The 19,450-nt window shown below is 41.7% G+C and overlaps 1 protein-coding gene across 1 annotated transcript; it reads right to left on the reverse strand.

Moving 5' to 3' along the window:
- Window positions 1-2,575: 2,575 nt before the first annotated feature.
- Window positions 2,576-18,957, reverse strand: LOC109890928 (glucoside xylosyltransferase 2-like). Its single transcript, XM_020483084.2, has 7 exons — window positions 18,545-18,957; window positions 10,383-10,584; window positions 7,562-7,693; window positions 6,721-6,972; window positions 6,150-6,273; window positions 4,535-4,707; window positions 2,576-4,140 (listed from the first exon to the last, which is right to left on the reverse strand). Exons 1-7 carry the CDS (start codon window positions 18,808-18,810, stop codon window positions 3,961-3,963), a joined length of 1,329 nt encoding a protein of 442 aa, XP_020338673.1. The 5' UTR covers window positions 18,811-18,957; the 3' UTR covers window positions 2,576-3,960.
- Between the last annotated feature and the right edge of the window lie 493 nt (window positions 18,958-19,450).

Genomic DNA, 19,450 nt, shown 5'->3' on the forward strand with positions numbered 1-19,450 from the left:
ATAACATGTAAGGGGAAGAAGAAGCGTTTTAATATGGCGCTCGTGAGGTCATTGCGGATCAGTTCAGAACGCAGAAAGTACAGGGAGTACACGCTGCTGTTCAACAAGTTGCAAAATACATTAAGTAAAGGATCATGGGAATGCAGAAAGTACAGGAAGTACACGCTGCTGTTCAACAAGTTGCAAAATACATTAAGTAAAGGATCATTGGAACGCAGAAAGTACAGGGAGTACACGCTGCTGTTCAACAAGTTGCAAAATACATTAAGGATCATTGGAACGCAGACCAGATGAGGGTACATTCAACAAATATCATCTAACAAAGTGAATATTCTTCCAATATGTTGTGATGTATGTATTATAACATACCCCACAATGTGGTCACTAAAGTCCGATTTGGATGTACTATTTTTGGCTGTATAACATATACAAGTGGTCCATTTTCAGGTTTAGAAGAAGTGACTGATAAAAGCTAACTTCCGTTCGTATAAACTGGCATACAGAAATCGGTGGTGCTCGTCAATACTGTTTTTAACTGTAACTTGTTAAAGACATCAGGGTTGACTTGGCATCCATACAAGCGTCATACTCCGATTTTTACCTCAACATAGTGTGAAATACACATAAACAAGAGCCTAAATGTAGGCTCATTTTGCTGGGGGAAATGAGGCGACCCAGGATCTCGACCCACGGTCCTTTCCCCCCACACGTTTCCATGGCAATTCTATTGTTTCGGTTCGAGTTCAATATTTTCAATGCATTATACCGCTATTGACCTCTCTACCACAGCTAGAATAATGAGACAGATATTTCACTGGAAGTATAAATGTGAAGCATCCGGTTGGCGTTTCCACTCACTATCAAATATGGCGGGCAGTGGAAGAAGATGGAACAAGATGGATTTTGGCCAACATTCTGCAATTTTTCTCATCGATTAAACATTTGATTTCAATACAGTTGTCTGTTCCCAAAACTAGAATATGATATGAACAGAGTGGACTAAGTTTTGTAGACTTTACCCTTTGCAAAAGTTTGTTTTAAATCGCTCCGTTTAAGAGTGCAAAGGCGAATTGAGTTACTGCACACGCGCACTTTAGATTAGGCGTTCCCTAACAGACATGGAGATGTTTACTAGAATGAGCCAATAGGATATCGCTAGTCCGTGCTTGGCTCTGCCCACTTTGACTCATTTGTTCCCATTGTAAACGAAAAGTTGTGGTCTATCTTGGTTTAGTTATACAAATCTTTGTCACTTCATTCCAGAAGGACAAGTATCTCTGCTGCACTCCACCAATCAGGCCTTTACGGTAGAGTGGCCAGTCGGAAGCCACTCCTCAATAAAAGGCACATGATAGCCTGGTTGGAGTTTGCCAAAATACACCTAAAGCACTCTAACTAGGAGAAACAAGATGCTCTGGTCTGATGAAACCAATATTGAAATCTTTGGCCTGAACGCCAAGCTTCACTTCTAGAGGAAACCTGGCACCAGCTGCAGGGACTGGGAGACTAGTCAGGATCGAGGGAAAGATGAACGGAACAAAGTACAGAAAGGTCCTTCGCACCTTCCAACAGGAGAACAACTCTACGCACACAGCCAAGACAACGCAGGAGTGGCTTCGGGACAAGTCTCTGAATGTCTGTGTGTCCCTGCCAGAGCCTGGACTTGAACCCAATTGAACATCTTTGGAGAGACCTGAAAATAGCTGTGCAGCGACGCGCCCCATCCAACCTGACAGAGCTTGTGAGGATCTGCAGAGAAGAATGGGAGAAACTCCCCAAATACAGGTGCCAAGCTTGTAGTGTCATACCCAAGAACACGAGGCTGTAATCAATAGCTGCCAAAGGTGCTTCAACAAAGTACTGAGTAAAGGGTCTGAATACATATGCAAATATGATATTTAATATTTTTTTATACATTTGCAAAAATGTCTAAAAACATGTTTTTGCTTTATCATTATGGGGTATTAGGCTGTAACGTAACAAAATGTGGAATAAGTCAAGGGGTCTGAAAACTTTCCGAATGCACTGTAGGCAGATGTATCTTTCCAAATAATGTCCAATCAATTGAATAAACCACAGGTGGACTACAATCAAGGTGTAGAATCATCAAGGATGATCAATGAAAACAGGATGCACCTGAGCTCAATTGAGTCTCATCGCAAAGGGTCTGAATACTTGAGCAAATCAGAGTTTTTTTCTTCTTTAAATAAAATGTGCAAAAATAACTTTGCACTTTGTTATTATGAAGTATTGTGTGTAGATTGAGAGAGGATATTAATTTAATCCATTTTAGAATAAGGCTGTAACGTAACAAAACGTGGAAAAAGTCAAGGGGTCCGAATACTTTCCGAACGCACCGTACATTCATGCCAGCACCTTCAAGCTGGAGCGTTTCTTCTATAATAGATACTAATCCTCCAATTGCATTGCCTTGCTTTCTCCACGTTATGTACTTCAGGGTGGGCATACATCTGACAAACCACTGAGTGTCCCCTGCATGTTTTATTTCAAATGTCTGGAATCTATAGCTGCAAGGGTGTGCACGTCTCATGTTCCACTAATATAGACACAGAACTGTTGGCATTTTCTTTATTCTGGAAAAAGAGTAAACATAAGCATGTATAAATACAACCATCTTGAGTTTCCAGTTTAAATGATTGCCGGTAAACACACATCAACCGATGGAGTATAGGCTACACGAACGTCACATTATAAATCCCAGAGTCCACATACTGTATCACTCACTGATAGTATGACTTTATAGGAAGACACTTTCATTAAGTTTACTGTCCTTTTCTTGCAGAAACAAAATAAAACATTTTAAGAACATTTATTAATTCACATGGCACATACTTTTGAAAATACTGTCCGAATATAAGCACTAGCACTTTGGTAGTTTTGATCTGCGACAACTACACTGCTTTTTCATATAGGGATTTGCAATGCTTTGACAATTGAATCGAGGACTAATGGTATGCATGCCCTGTTCTATTTGCACACGTCAAACTATGACAGCAATGCAATAGGGCAGTCAACCCTGTTCCTGGAGTACTGCAGGATTTTTGTTCCAACTAAGGCCGAACTGATCACTTAGGCGATTGCATAAATTCAACACACCTCGTCTTCCAGGTCAGCTAAAGCAAAAACATGAAGTGCCTGCAGCACGCCAGGAACAGGGTTGCCGCCTGCCCCTGCAATAGGGCATTTACCTAATACATCTTCTAATACAAAATCTGAATGGTCAATTTCTAGTGTGTATGATATGTTCATGATACTGTCGTTGGCATTTGGAGAACTGGACAAGTTGAATCACATCCACTCATTCCCACATGTACAGATATGCAAGTGATTTTTGTCTTTGACAGAAAGCTCTGGTTAAGCAAAGACCCATTAGCTTTGTTTGACAGAAAAGGATCAGTTAGGTGCAGACCTCCAGGCAGAGTAGGAACATTTCAAACCATTTCCAGAAGCCTCAGATATAAAGGTGTTACGACAGACACTTTCATGCACATTAAGAGAAACAAAATTACCTCTGCCATTTTTTAAATTCCCACTTAATTCTCTCCACCAGGACTTAATCCCGACCTGAAGAAAGCATTGTACTTAAAAAAAAAGAAGGTATTAAACACATTTTGAAGCCAATCACATTTTTACCTGTAAATCAGTTTCTGTAAAAACAATTAAGTGGGTGATAAGGCAAGCTTACCCCACACACGGCATCATTGACCAGCACTGAATGCCTGTCCTACATGATCATCATGATCCATTCCACCATTCCAATCAAATGGAATGTCATTTGTGATCCGCTGTGGTGTGCAACGCATTCTGATTCCATCAATCAGTTTCCATACTAGTTCAGTCATAATATGGCAGTCTGGTCTGGGGACTCCTGACATTGCACATCTTCCACAGAAAGATTCCCATAGTCAGAAACAACTTCCTCCATCCAGTTTCCTGTAGTTATTTAGGTGGCGGCTTCACATGACGGATCACTTTCTTCTCGTACACGGTCCTCATGGTCTTCTCTACCTGTTTGAGAAACACCTGGGGAATCCGACCACACAAGGTGTTGACAGTGTCCAGAAACTTGGTCTGGAGGGGATAGAACAGAGACTGGAACATGTTGTCCTCAAAGGGGTACTGTAAAACAGAATCATTGCAGGCCTACGGGTTAGACACCAGTAGTGGTAGCTTATCAAACCTCTTATAAATCAACTGTGCCAGTGGCTTACAGTAGGTACAGTAGAAGGGGATGGATATGAATCAAATTGTCTGGTTAATAAAAGGCTTATCTATGGACAGCAGAGGGGGCTGATGTTGCGGTGAGACAAGGATTTCCTTATGTTAACATTTCCCACAGCATTTCCAAGGAGAGAAAAGGACAGAAGGATTTAATACCAAGGTTGATCATTTTCTGAGATCCTCCCCCTTCATATTTTGTTGCCTTTGTCCCAGAGGATGTAACCGGCAATCTAGTAACGAAACTTGCAGTTTTTAGTGAAACAATCCACTCAAATAAATAGATTATTCTTACCTCATGTATTGCATCATACACTACTTTAAAGGCTGGCTGCTTGTCATCATGATACACTCCTCGGTTCCCGTGGAGAATGGACACGCCTTCCTGTTCCGCTCCTTTACAGTTGCTCCCATACATGCAGTGATCAGGCCTGTAGTTCCACTGGCATGGGAAGGTGTACAGAGACTCTGCAAACACAGGAACACACCATTACACACCACTGTTACATCAGATCTCTTCACAATGTCTCAAAGCTTACCATAGTGTATACTGTGACACCAGTATTGAAAAAATAAAGAAACTGATTACTACCAAAGACAGCATTTAGAAAAAAAACGAATGACTTCAACCTACAATGATAATCGTTCAGAACTCATGTTTTGCTGTTCCCAAAACATGTAAATTATCAAATGGCTTGCTTCACAACTAAAATGATTCTAGTCCTTTGAAAAATGCATTAAATCTTGGCTTGGGAATAGAGAAAAACACCAACGGAGAATCCCCTTCAACCAGAAACAAGGGCAGCAACCTAGTCTCAGAGCATTTCATATTATTCTGTAAGTAAAACCCTGCTAACTGTACAATATGTTGAATTTGCCAAACATGTTACTAATTCTAACTAGGTGGCTAACGTTAACTAGCTCGCCAACGTTAGTTAAGCTGCGAGGTTAATGTTACGTGAAGGGTTAAAGTTAAGGTTAGCTAAGTAGTTGTAAAATAGCTAAAAAGTAGTTAGTTGCTAAAATGCTAAAGTTGTCCGTGATGAGATTTGAACTCGCAACCATTGTGTTGCTAGATGGGTTAGGGTTAAGTTTAGGAGTTAGCCTTAACTCTTCCCCTTTAACCTAGGTGAAGAGTTAGCTAAAATGGTTAAAGTTAGGGGAAGGGTTAGCTAAGTAGTTTCAAAGTTGCTCAAAAGTAGTTGATAATTAGCTAAAATACTAAAGTTGTCCGTGATGAGATTCAAACTCAACCATCCCATCCATCCCCTCCACTTTCATTTTTGCCTTAAGGAACCATATGAAACGTAACACATCACACTAAATGGAGTGTCCTCGGATTTATGTACAGAATAATACTAAATGCTCTGAGACCAGGTAACGGGCAGACATAAAAGGAGAAAGATCAGACACATGCCAGAGACTAAAGTCTTTCCATGTTGGATGCAGATCGTTCACAGTGACTGGCTGCTCCCTCCACGTGGCCCTTTAAAAAAATATATATGTATTTGGGGATGCTGCTAGGGATATTCTTGTTTAGCAGACAGGTTCCATTCATGTTGTCAGACAAATAATGCTCCTGCCAAGTCTACTTAAGGCTTGGAACACTTGGTACTTGTGACTGAATTAGCTGCAGCCGCAGGCTTGTTTAGTTCCACAGCATTGACCTCATTCAGGAGAGTTCTTTATTGTGGTTGTATTAGAGCAGGAAAACCAATAATGACACCTGCCTGAAGGAATTGTATTGAATTCCATACAAGATTACATTTATGCAACCACCCTTGGAATCATGTTTTGGGGAAACATTATAAATTGATGCAAGCCTAAGTACAGCTCTTGCTGTCAACATGAATGGCGGTGAAATGATATACCATTTCATTTTCGTATATTTGTGATGTGGTAGAGTGTACCTGGGTTGTAGTGGAAGATAATGTTGAGGAGGTCTTGGTCGCCCCAAGTGATGTGGTTCTTGTACTTCTGGTAGAGTGGGTGGAGGAGGTCCTCCCATGACAGGCCACTGGGTATCATGCTGTTCTGGAGTAGGAACAAGGACTGGTTTACTCTACAACCCAAGTAGCAGCTACACATCTTACACAACAGAAATGCCCGATTTGAAAGGAGCAAATTTACAGAGTTTTAGCCAAGTATTCCCCAAGTTACAATTTGTAATGATCTTTCTTGGATGCAGGGAAATGCCAATTTGAGCTTGAGTGTGCTGAAGCACTGCTCTAATGTTAGTGTGGCACTCACAGAGCCTTAAATCATTGCCTTACGCTACATTGAGCACTCCCAACTGTTGAGACGGAGTGTCAATAAGTGCCATATCTTAAGCTGGCTGGCTTCAGACAGATATGATTGAATGATACAACTACTCTCCTTAGAGATTTAACTCAGAGGTGGACAACAGGGCAGAAATGCTCAGTGGTGAGTGACACGGGACAGGGAATATGACCAAAATGTTGATTGATTGATGATCCTTACTTTGAACAAAGTTCTTCGGATCCTTGTGAGGTTCATCAGCATGACTCCAGAGTTGACCCCGGTGACCCCATAGAAGGGGTGGCGTGCGAAGCGGCTGTACCAGCCAATCTTGGGGATCTCATGCTCTGGGGCCATAGCAGCAAGCTGGGTGGTGTTGAAGGCCTTGAGGAAACTCCACATATCATCCATGGGCCTGAGGAACAGCACATCTGTATCCACGTAGAGCAGAGAGTCCACGTCCTTCAGGATCACCTGTTGTCACGACAATCAGAATACCACATTTTTTCCTATTCCAGTGACAGACCTTTATACATACAGTATGTGCCATCTAAAAACCAACAATGGCTTGAGGGAAGAGAGCAAGGCACCTGCAAAGTATGTGGTTGGTGGAGAATCATCCGCCAATCAATCAAACTGCAGTCATGGATTGCTTACCACTTTTTACAATGGTGTAATGCAATGTGTACGAAGATGAAGCATTGTGTGTGTGTAAAGGTCAATGGGTATGAATAAATCCATATATATTACCATGCTAAGGTAATTGATTATATACAAATGTAATACAAGTAAAAATCCATAATAAAAGGATACACCATTATTCTCTGGGTATATCACTCGTATGCTTACGTAAACTAAGCTCATCCTATGTATCTAATAGAAAATGCATTGGGGGCAGAATGCAGCCCTGAGTGGAACAGAAATAGGAAACAGATAACCTGGACAATTATCTAAACACATTTGCTGATTAATATATATCTATATCAGTTTAAATCAGTGTATATGTTTGATAAATACGATATAGTACACAGAGAGGTGAGAGAAAAATGTGCTATAGCCTTACAGGGAGAAACAGCCTCTGGGCAGCGCAGGGCTTGAACAGCTTTTTCCATTCCTCTGCATTCCCCACAGAGAACGTGATTGGGTAGATACTGTACTGGAACTTGTTGGAGATGGCACGGTCCCACTGGCTCAGCTGAAAGAGAAACTACAACTTTACAAGACACCATCATCTGTTAGAGGTAGCACAGCCATCACAGGGTGTCTCCTTTATCATTGCATATCTAACTTCCAAAGTAACAAAACTGCAACTCGAAAGGTTGAGTCAAGGTGTATGGGGAGAGAGATCACTGAAAGAGCAAATGGAAATATTCCTTATTCCGACAAGATACACTCCTGAGTGTTCAAGTCTACATACGGGTGTCTTCAGAAAGTATTCAGACCCCTTGACTTTTTCTACATTGTTATGTTACAGCCTTATTCTAAAATGGATTTTAAAAATTATCATAATCCTCAGCAATCTGCACACAATACCCCATAAATGACAAAGCGAAAACAGTTTGACATTTTTGCAAATTTATTACAAATAAAAAACATACCTTATTTACAGTGGGTATAGAAAGTCACCACCCTTTTGTTGCCTACAGCCTTACAGTAACCCACAACATGCAAGTGGGAAAAAAGAAATCTGAAAATGAAAAACAGTAAAATACCCTATTTGGACAAGTGAACACCCCTGAGTTAATACTTGGTAGAACCACCTTTTGCTTGAATTACAGCCATGAGTCTCTGTGAATACGTCTCAAACTTTGCTCACCTAGACTGTGCAGTATTTGGCCATTCTTCCTTGCAGAATATTTCAAGCTCAGTCAAATTGCATGGTGACCGTTCATGGACTGCACTCAAGTCATTCCACAGATTCTCAACTGAATTTAGGTCGGGGCTCTGACTAGGCCACTCAAGGACATTCACCTTCTTGTCCTTCAGTCACTGTACAGTTGCTTTGGCGGTGTTCTTTGGGTCATTGTCATGTTGAAACGTGAACCATCTTCCCATTTTCAACTTCCTGGCAGAGGGCTGCAGGTTCTCAAGAATCTGTCGGTATTTTCCACTTTCCATTTTCCCTTCTATCCTGACAAGTGCTCCAGTCCCCGCTGAAGAGAAACATCCCCACAACAGGATGGTACCACCGCTGTGCTTTACTGTAGGCATGGTGTTCTTCGGTTGGAAAGATGTATTGGGTTTTCGCCAGACATATCGTTTTGCGTTAAGGCCAAAAAGTTCAATTTTGGTCTCATCTGACCACAGCACTTTTTGCCACTTGGCCTCAATCTACAATGTGCTTTTTGGCCAAGCTTAAATGAGACTTAATGTGGCTTTTTTTGAGGAGTGTTTTTTCTTCTTCTTGCCACCCTCCCATAGACGCCAGATTTGTGGAGCGCTTGTGATATTGTGGTCACATATGCACACATTGACCAGTCTTTGTCATAAAGGCCTGAAGCTCCTTCAAAGTCGCCATTGGCTACTTGGTAGCCTGTGATCAGTCAGTAAAACCCATAAGCTCACTGCAGAGAAGAATGGGAGAAACTCCCCAAATACAGGTGTTCCAAGCTTGTAGCGTCATACCCAAGAAGTCTGGAGACCGTAATCACTGCCAAAGGTGCTTCAACAAAGTACTGAGTAAAGCATCTGAATACTTATGTAAATATATATATTTTTTAATTAGCAAAAATGTCTATACCTGCTTTTGCTTTGTCATTATGGGGTATTCTGTTTAGATTGATTAGGGGGGGGGACTATTTAAATCACTTTTAGAATACGCCTGTAACCTAACAAAATGTGGAAAAATTCAAAGGGTCTGAATACTTTCCAAAGGCACTGTACACATCTAAGGAAGTCTTTGTAAACCAATGAAGTCATGTCTTTACAGTAAGTGCAGTGGTGTTGTACATTGACCATAATGCTGCCAGCTGTTGCTACAACTACGCCTAACCCAGTGAAACTAACCTAAACTAGAGGTAGCTGATTTGAAGCCCATTCTGTCCAAGCCTGAGGGTTACCCCCTCAAAGTAAACACTGCTGTCACACAGAGAGGCCTACGATTTTCTGCTCCGTTAGATTCTGAAGCCCTCCATAATCGTCAGCATTATTCAATAATTTGGCCCCAAAACAAAGATCAGTGGGCGGAGCTGGCCGGGTTTCTGTTCGACTAGGAGAAATAGATTGAGGCCAGAACCCCTTTTCACCCCTTTTCTTCGACCTCCTTTTTGACCAGCGCAGGCAGGCCAGACATGGAATGTTCCATCTCCTGCACATATGCTACTGATTTTAGGGTTTAACTAACTCAACTTCCTGGCTAGCATGAAGCCAATTATAAAAGGGGAGGTTCACATGCTATACAGACCATACCCCATAAACACTCAAAGGGCATGTAGCCTCACGCACACATGCTGTTTTCATTTACCAGTATGTATACCTTTAGATTTACAGCTACACAGTAGCCCAACACATTGACTTTGTAAAGCTTGGCTCGTGAATAAACAAAGTAAAGATGACTGAAATGTTGCTTTGGGTAATGCAGTGAGACAAATGTCTGAGTGACAGGATCGGCCTTGAGATAAAAGGGTCTGAAGCCTGTAAGATGTTGAAGCAAGAGGGAGTTCAAAAAGCTTACATGTTTTTTAAATTTATTTTTTAAACAAGCTCAGATCTGGTAGTAAATGTAGTATAATCCTGAGCAGCAACCAAGATATACATGAGAACCATGAGTCTCTTAAAATATTCAATAAGGCCTATATTTTGAGAATTAGTGTTTTCCTTTTCCAGAAACATACCGTACCTAAAGCCTAGATCATGTACTCTAGTACCTGCCTGAGGGTACTTACCTTCTTTTCAAACTGAGAGGCCAAGGGGTCCTCTGCAAAGATGTGGAACTTGATCCTCTTGATGCTGAAGAGAAGGGCCGACTTGACCATGGTAAGCGTCTCGTCCAGGCGGTTCCCGCAGGCCACCACGGCCAGGTGCATGACTTCTTCAGCTCGGGCGCGCTTCGATGAGAGCCTGCCCAGTCCCATGTCACTCCTCTGTCTGATACAAGGGAACACACAGGGGCAACAAGGCTAAAGACTCTCAGTTTACAGAAGCCTCATCAAATAACATCCGAACAGCAGAGCCATGTCGCTCCAAAGCAAGGCTGCTACTTCATCAAGGACACATCAACGGCAAAACCGTGAGAACACATCTACAGCTTTTTTTTTTTTAAGAGGCACGGCAGGAACATGACAGGATATGCCTGAGACACATACATTCCAGACAGCACATCATCACACTGTTTCTACTGACAGACAGCTAACCAACACGTCCATATTCAAGGCCTTCGTTAAGACGTCCCTGAAGAGTGTTGAGAGTTAGCAGAACTCCCTCCCCCTGTACTGTAGGTCTGTATATATCCACTGGGCTTTGTTCTAGTGCTCAAGTTTCAATATCTGATTTTTAAAAATCATTCTCTCTGCACAGCAGCAGAGACTGCCATTAAATTCAAATGGATTCAGCAGAGTTGAATATGAAGTCTGAAAAATATATGATTTTTATAGCTCAATGTAGAACTAGACCGAGATACTCAGAGCTGCACTTTGTATATACTGTATGGGCTTGGTGTTTTTTAAATTTATAACACACCTGTAAATGTAGGCATTAGCATGAGCAAAGGAAGAATGCAAACTCATGGCCACAAAAATCCTCCTTTAGAACAAAGCATCCTTTGTCTATCAGTTGTGAAAGGATTTTGGAAAGGTGGGTTGCAGGCATAGTCTCCAAGCGTGACACTTCATTTTCTGCATGGCTGAGGGACAATCATGCAACACAGATTATGATTGATGGCAGGGCTCAAGAGAAACCTGTCCTCTAGTCTCGGCTTTGATGGCTCTTTCAAGAACAATTCATGTTTATGAGCATGTACTGTGCACAATATTAGTAGGGGGAATGTAATACTGAGGAAGAGGCATATTCTCTTTTAATCTGCAACCTAACCCTAAAATGTGTTGTTCTATGATACATACTAAACTCAGCAACAAAATAAATGTCCTCTTACTGTCAACTGCGTTTGTTTTCAACAAACTTAACATGTGGAAATATTTGTATGAACATAACAAGATTCAACAACTAAGACACAAACTGAACAAGTTCCACAGACATGTGACTAACAGAAATTGAATAATGTGTCCCTGAACAAAAGGGGGGAGGGGGGTCAAAATCAAAAGTAACAGTCAGGATCTGGCATAGGTGTGGACTCCAGTCACATGACTTGGACTTGAGTCACAAATATGATGACTTGTGACTTAACTTGGACTTGAGCCTTATGACTCAGACTTGATACCCTCCCCAAGGCCAAATATGAAAAATGATGCTATTAAAAAAAAAAGTGTGCAGCGCATCAACTCTTCATTTAACGGATTACAGTTTGAATCGGACAGCAGCCAATCAAATTGTACCAGCTGAGAAAAAGTTGTGCGTGGCAGTGCAGAGGAACGTAGGCGGGTGAATTCAGATGGAGCCCTTGGAAAGATGATACCCAGGATTATTATTTTCGGATATAAAGACGACGCTGTATCAACAAAAAATGGATTGCAACTTGAAAATTAGAGACGGAGGCGCAACAATTTACAACTTTGTTCGACATTTGAAGCTGCACAAAGAACGGTAAGTTGTGGCTAATATAGACGACAGCTATATAACTTATAACTTGGCTAGTGTAGCATGTAGGCTGAACAAGGCAGTTAACCTACTGTTCCTAGGCCGTCATTGAAAATAAGAATTTGTTCTTAACGGACTTGCCTAGTTAAATAAAGGTAAAATTTTAAAAAAAATAGCACTTTTTGCTAGTCCTGTCTGGTCCAGCGACGGTGGGTTTGTGCCCATAGGCATAACATTGTTGCCGGTGATGTCCGGTGAGGACCTGCCTTACAACAGGCCTACAGTCCAGCCTCTCTCAGCCTTTTGTGGACAGTCTGAGCACTGATGGAGGGATTGTGTGTTCCTGGTGTAACTCGGGCAGTTGTTGTGGCCATCCTGTACCTGTCCCACAGGTGTGATGTTCGGATGTACCGATCCTGTGCAGGTGTTGTTACACGTGGTCTGCCACTGCGAGGATGATCAGCTGTCCGTTCTGTCTCCCTGTAGCGCCGTCTTAGGCGTCTCGCAGTACGGACATTGCAATTTATTGCCCTGGCCACATCTGCAGTCCTCATGCCTCCTTGCAGCATGCCTAAGGCACGTTCACACAGATGAGCAGGGACCCTGGGCATCTTTCTTTTGGTGTTTTTCAGAGTCAATAGAAAGGCGTCTTTAGTGTCCGTAGTTTTCATAATTGTGACCTTAATTGCCTACCGTCTGTAAGCCGTTAGTGTCTTAACAACCGTTCCACAGGTGCATGTTCATTAATTGTTTATGGTTCATTGAACAAGCATGGGAAACAGTGTTTAAACCCTTTAAAATGAAGCTCTGTGAAGTTATTTGGATTTTTACGAATTAGCTTTGAAAGTCAGGGTCCTGAAAAAGGGACGCTTATTGTTTTGCTGAGCTTATATCTGGCCTGGACCAGTAAAATGAATGTTGTGAACACAGACACAGCCCCATTAAGAAGCACATGCTGCTTATGTGAGGTAGTCTGAGTGTTAGAATGACAGTACCAGTCAAAAGTTCAAGGGTTTTATTTTATTCGTTCTATTCATTACAATGTAGAATAACAGCGAAGACATCAAAGCTTTGAAATAACACATATGGAATCATGTAGTAACCAAAAAGTGTTAAAACAAATCAAACTATATATTTTAGATTCTTAAAAGTAGCCACCCTTTGCCTTGACAGCTTTGCACTCTTGGCATTCTCTCAACCAGCTTCACCTGGAAAGCTTTTACAAAAGTCTTGAAGGCGTTTCCACGCACTTGTTGGCTGCTTTTTCTTCACGCTGCGGTCCAACTCATCCCAAACCATCTCAATTGGGTTGAGGTCGGGTGATTATAGAGGCCAGGTCATCTGATTCAGCACTCCATCACTCTCCTTCTTGGTCAAATAGCCCTTACACAGCCTGGAGGTGTGTTTTGGGTCATTGTCCAAAGTCCCACTAAGCACAAACCAGGTGTGATGGGGTATCGCTGCAGGGTGCTGTGGTAACCAGCATGGCTAAGTGTGCCTTGAATTATAAATAAATCACTGACAGTGTCACCAGGAAAGCACTCCCACACCATCACACATCCTCCTCCATGTTTCACAGTGGGAACCACACATGCAGAGATCATCCATTCACCTACTCTGCGTCTCATAAAGACATGGCGTTTGGAACCAAAAACCTCAAATATAGACTCCTCAGACCAAAGGACAAATTTACACCGGTTTACTGTCCATTGCTCATGTTCCTTGGCCCAAGCAAGTCTCTTCTTCTAATTGGTGTCCTTTAGTAGTGGTTTCTTTGCAGCAAATCGTCCATGAAGGCCTGATTCGTGCAGTCTCCTCTGAACAGATGATGTTGAGATGTGTCTGTTACTTGAACTCTGAAGCATTTTATTTGGGCTGCAATCTGAGCTGCAGTTAACTTGAAATAACTTATCCTCAGCAGCAGAGGTAACTCTGGGTCTTCCTCTCCTGTGGTGGTGCTCATGAGAGCCAGTTTCATCATAGCACTTGATGGTTTTTGCAACTATACTTGAAGAAATTGTCAAAGATCATGAAATTTTCCAGATTGACTGACCTTCATGTCTTAAAGTAATGATGGACTGTCATTTCACTTATTTGTGCTGTTCTTGCCATAAATTGGACATGGTCTTTTACCAAATAGAGCTATCTTCTGTATACCACCCCTAATCTTTTCACAACACAACTGATTGGCTCAAATGCATTAAGAAGGAAATAAATTCCACAAATGAACTTTTAACAAGGCACCACTGTTAATTGAAATACATTCCAGGTGACTACCTCCTGAAGCTGGTTGAGAGAACGCCAACAGTGTGCAAAGCTTTCATCAAGGCATCAAGAAACACTTTTGGTTACTACATGATTCCATGTGTTATTTTGCTATCTTCACTGATGTTCTACAATGAAGAAAATAGTCCAAATAAAGAAGAACCCTGGAATGAGTAGGCGTGTCCAAACTTTTGACTGGTACTGTATATTCCACCCACCTGGAAACATTTGGACACACTCAGACTAGCTCTGAGGGGATACAACAAGAACTAATTATTGACAACAGAGAGTACTGTGCCTATGAGGCCTTGGGCTTGCACTGCAACAATCTTTTAAACCCTGAACCTTGAAAAAACACAGCAGTGACAATACAGCTTACCTTGTTCAACAAATCTATCAAAATTGACATACACTATTCAGAATCAGACACGACCCACTACTACAATGAGCTGAAGGCTTGCTTGGATGAACGCTGTGAGAAGGGAATTTCAGAGGTTTTGGAAAAAAAATAACAAAAATGTGCTTGCTTTCCTTTCTGAATATGAAAGTCCTCCCCGTGCATAATGGATTTGAATAAAGTTACATTCTCTTTCAGTGAATCATCAGCCCTTGCCATGTGTATTCTGATAAACAGATTTCCCAAGTTACTCAACGCCAGCCTCTGCCCATGTCTCCCAGGAGGTACTTTCTCCCTCTTTCTCCTTCATTGGCTCACTCTCCTGCAAAAAAAAAATTGCTTTTCCCCTTGATAAGGCCCACATAAGATGTCCCTTAAAACCTCGCCAGGATGCTTTGGTAAGCAGGGAGGTTTCAAGACCTGCAGACAGAGAGAGCAGTCTTTAGTCATCCAAGATGACATTTAGCTTTACATAATGTCACTGCAATAGAATGAATACCTTGTTAGGGTCAGGGCACACCATTGTACAATATTCCAGACGATGAAGGAAAGTGTTTGTTGTGACGACAGTATCATATATGTACAATTTTCACTTGACTGAGAACTATGTGGGGAAATTCCACAAACAATGATGAGCAGGGAAGAGTAACCAAAACAACATAATAGCATATATCTTATGGCAATTCTATCCCTCTCTTTCACCAGAACCAATGGTCAAGGGCCTAAAGCTAAGGCAGATGTCTAGTTTTTTTCCCATTTTTTTTTCTCAGAGAGTTATGGTTTGAGAAACCTGCTTCAGTCAATTTCCTCCATCACCCCATTTCTCTTATCAGTAGAGGGCACACGCGTGTGGGTGTGGTCACTGCTAGGACACTATGGTCCAGTCTGAATGCTTTAGAAACGCTTCCAACCAGTTCACTGATCAAACAGGACAGTGCAGGGCAGTATTTCCCGGACTCGGTTCTCGAGACCCCAAGGGGTGCACGTTTTGGTTTTTGCACCAAACACTACACAGCTGATCTAAAATAATCAACTAATCATCAAGCTTTGATCATTTGAATCAGCTATCAGTTAAGGCAAAAACCAAAACATGCACCGAGTCTGGAAAACGCTGGTGTTGGTGAAAGCAAGCTTTACAACAGAAAGTACTGCCTTTAGACTATCAAATCTGGATTATATTATCATATCCGTGATAGCCTGAGAGAGGACAAATAGAAGACTAAATGTTTCCACCCCTGGACTGGAATGGTGAAAGACAAACCATTGCCTGGTTATTATCCGGAAGGCACAGGAAAGAGGGGGTGAGAGCATGGGATGACATATTGTTTTGACCAGTAGTTGAGGTCATCTACACTGAACAAAAAATATAAAAACGCAACAATTTCAAAGATTTTACTGAGTTGCAGTTCATAAGAAAAATCTGTCCATTGAAATACATTTATTGGGCCCTAATCTATGGATTTCACATTTCAATGGGAATACAGGTATGCATCAGTTGGTCACAGATACCTTAAGGTAGGGGAATGGATCAGAAAACCAGTCAGTATCTTGTGTGGCCACTATTTATCTCATGCAACGCGACATCTCCTTCACATAGAGTTGATCAGGCTGTTGATTGTGGCCTGTGGAATGTCGTCCCACTCCTAATGGCTGTGTGAGGTTGCTGGATATTGGCGGGAACTGGAACATGCTGCGTACACGTCGATCCAGAGCATCCCAAACAGGCTCAATGGGTGACATGTCTGGTGAGTATGCAGGCCATGGAAGAACTGGGACATTTTCAGCTTCCAGGAATTGTGTACAGATCCTTGCGACATGGAGACGTGCATTATCATGCTTAAACATGAGGTGATGGCGGCGGATGAACGGCACGGCAATAGGCCTCAGGATCTCGTCACGTTATCGCTGTGCATTCAAATTCTCATAGATAAAATGCAATTGTGTTCGTTGTCCGTAGCTTGCCCATACCATAACCCCAATGCAACCATGGGGCACTCTGTTCACAACATTGACGTCAGCAAACCACTCGATGCAAAACCGGGCATTCATCTGTGAAGAGCACACTTCTCCAGCGTGCCAGTGGTCATCAGAGGTGAGCATTTGCCCACTGAAGTAGGTTACAACACCAAACTGCAGTCAGGTCAAGACGAGGACGCAAATGAGGTTCAATGAGAGTTTGTGCAGAAATTATTTGGTTGTGCAAACCCACAGTTTCATCAGCTGTCCAGGTGGCTGGTCTCAGACGATCCCGTAGGTGAAGAAGCCAGATGTGGAGGTCCTGGGCTGGCGTGGTTACACGTGGTCAGCGGTTGTGAGGCCGGTTGGACGTACTGCCAGATGCTCCAAAACAACGTTGGAGGTGGCTTATGGTAGATCAATTAACATTCAACTCTGGCAACAGCTCTGCTGGAGATTCCTGCAGTGAGCATGCTAATTGCACCTGCCCTCAACTTTATCTGTGGCGTTGTGTGACAAAACTGCACATTTAAGAATGACCTTTTATTGTCCTCGGCACAAGGAGCATCTGTGTAATTATCATGCCGTTTAATCAGTTTCTTGACATGTCACACCCGTCAGGTGGATGAATTATCTTGGCAAAGGAGAAATGCTCACTAATAGGGATTTAAACAAATGTGTGGCCAAAATGAGAGAAATACATTTTTTGTACTTATGGAACATTTCTGGGATCCTTTATTTCAACTCATGAAACATGGGACCAACATGTTGCCTTTATATTTTTGTTCATTTATATATCTATAAGTGCTTGTTTACTTTGAACGAACAAATACTTTTTTTGTTGCCTTTATTTAACTAGGCAAGTCAGTTAAAAGAACAAATCTTATTTTCATTGACGGCCTAGGATCAGTCGGTTAACTGCCTTGTTCAGGGGCAGAAAGACAGATTTTTACCTTGTCAGCTCGGGGATTCGATCTTGCAGCTCTAACCACTAGGCTACCTGCTGCCCAATAAAGGCATAGGTCCTGGATGCAAGTAATTCTATAAGATATGTAAATGTATGCTCGTCAGTCCCCAGCGGTGTAATCAGTGGGTCTCCTTGGACACATTTATACACCATATTGAAGACCTCTCAAGGTGACCTTTAAACCCGTTAACCACAGGACTTAAAAAGGGATAAACTCCACAAAACTCCAATTATTTTTACACTCGAGACTTTTTTTTAAACTGGTGTACAAACAATTATTTTGAGCTCATCTTGCGATCAAATATGCACACAACTCACCGAATAGGTGAGAGACTACGTGCAAATACCTCTGTAATAAATCCAATCAATACATTGATCGGTCATTAAGAGAAATACATGTGATAATAAAAATACGATTTTAATGACAATTGCATGCTTGGTCCTCTCGTGACAGATATAGCCATTTTTTGTTGGCAACGTCCTTGAATTGAGATTTGAGCCCATGTATGTTTTCGATGGGGGAGCACGTCTCCTGAATGAAGAGGGAAAGGATACGTGTGGACTCGTTCCATAACTTCCAAAAGGAACAACAAAGAAATAAACCATATCGGTAAACAGATAGTAATGCAATCCGTAGATTAAAAGTGCAGAAATGACTTTTGAGACATATTACGTCTTTAAATGCGTGCCAAAAGGTTGAAGGGAAAAAATAGGCGTGGAGAAAAAGCCAATAAATCACATCAACAAGCAATGATCCGAAAATTGCTTACCGTTTTGCGATCGCATTGCCTCTGACTACTTTCGCTTCTTTTCGGTCCGTGAGTGGTTGTTTCTGTAGAATGTGAAGTTCATCGAGAGGCTTTTTTGTTAACTTCGATGCAACAATGTTTCCAAGCCCAGAGGACGTTGGAAAATAGTAATCCTCCGCAACTTCTTTCAAAGGCGAATCGTCTGCAGCATTCCCCCCCAAAAAGTACAAAAGTAGAAAAACTCCTAAACAGACAGTGATCACAACAACTTTGCAGTGAATTCTCATCGTGGGAAATTGTTCTAATGATTTGGAGGAGCACAAGATTCCTCTTTCATGTCTGTGAATTGGCAATAACACCTAGAGTTTACATTTTGTCGTTACTGCTCTGTTGCATTATGCTGCAGATGATAGAGAGCGAAGAGGAGCTTTGCACATTCATGAACTCAGTGGAGGAGGGTCTAATATTTTCTTACCGTAATCTCTAGAAGAGATGTTTGAGGTATCAAATTGAACTCATCCATTGCAATGCATCAAGTAACTGGATTTAGGTTTTTCAAAATTGCATTAATGAAAAATCTACCCACACCAGACAAACAAACGTATTGTGCTTTGATCTGGGAGAGCATATATTTTTGTGAATTAATGAGGGGCTTGTGGAGAGCATGCCATGTTTTTTTCAGTAATGAGACACCCATCTTGTGATATCTTAAAATATCAGTGCTGAATATCAATAACAGTTCAGATGTTCACACATCACTGTGTTTCATGGGACAGTGCAATTCCAGGGGACTACTGTGACTGTAGTCTACATAGTGTGATTGGTCAAAATACCACTACACCAGTAATAATGTACTTACCACTGGAAATGACTAGAGGTGCTATGCTATGTCATAAATGTTCAATGTTTCAGAATGGTATGAAATTG

The sequence above is a fragment of the Oncorhynchus kisutch genome, linkage group LG5 (assembly GCF_002021735.2).
Source record: "Oncorhynchus kisutch isolate 150728-3 linkage group LG5, Okis_V2, whole genome shotgun sequence".
Lineage (NCBI taxonomy): Eukaryota > Metazoa > Chordata > Actinopteri > Salmoniformes > Salmonidae > Oncorhynchus > Oncorhynchus kisutch.

What these genes read in the sequence shown, in the direction of transcription:
- LOC109890928 (XM_020483084.2), bottom strand. Translation starts at nt 18,810, where the DNA reads ATGAGAATTCACTGCAAAGTTGTTGTGATCACTGTCTGTTTAGGAGTT. An exon ending in CCTCTCAGTTTGAAAAGAAG is followed by an intron (nt 7,694 to 10,382) that starts GTAAGTACCCTC and finishes TTTCTCTTTCAG; the next exon opens with CTGAGCCAGTGGGACCGTGC. An exon ending in TATCTTCCACTACAACCCAG is followed by an intron (nt 4,708 to 6,149) that starts GTACACTCTACC and finishes CTGTGTTTGCAG; the next exon opens with AGTCTCTGTACACCTTCCCA.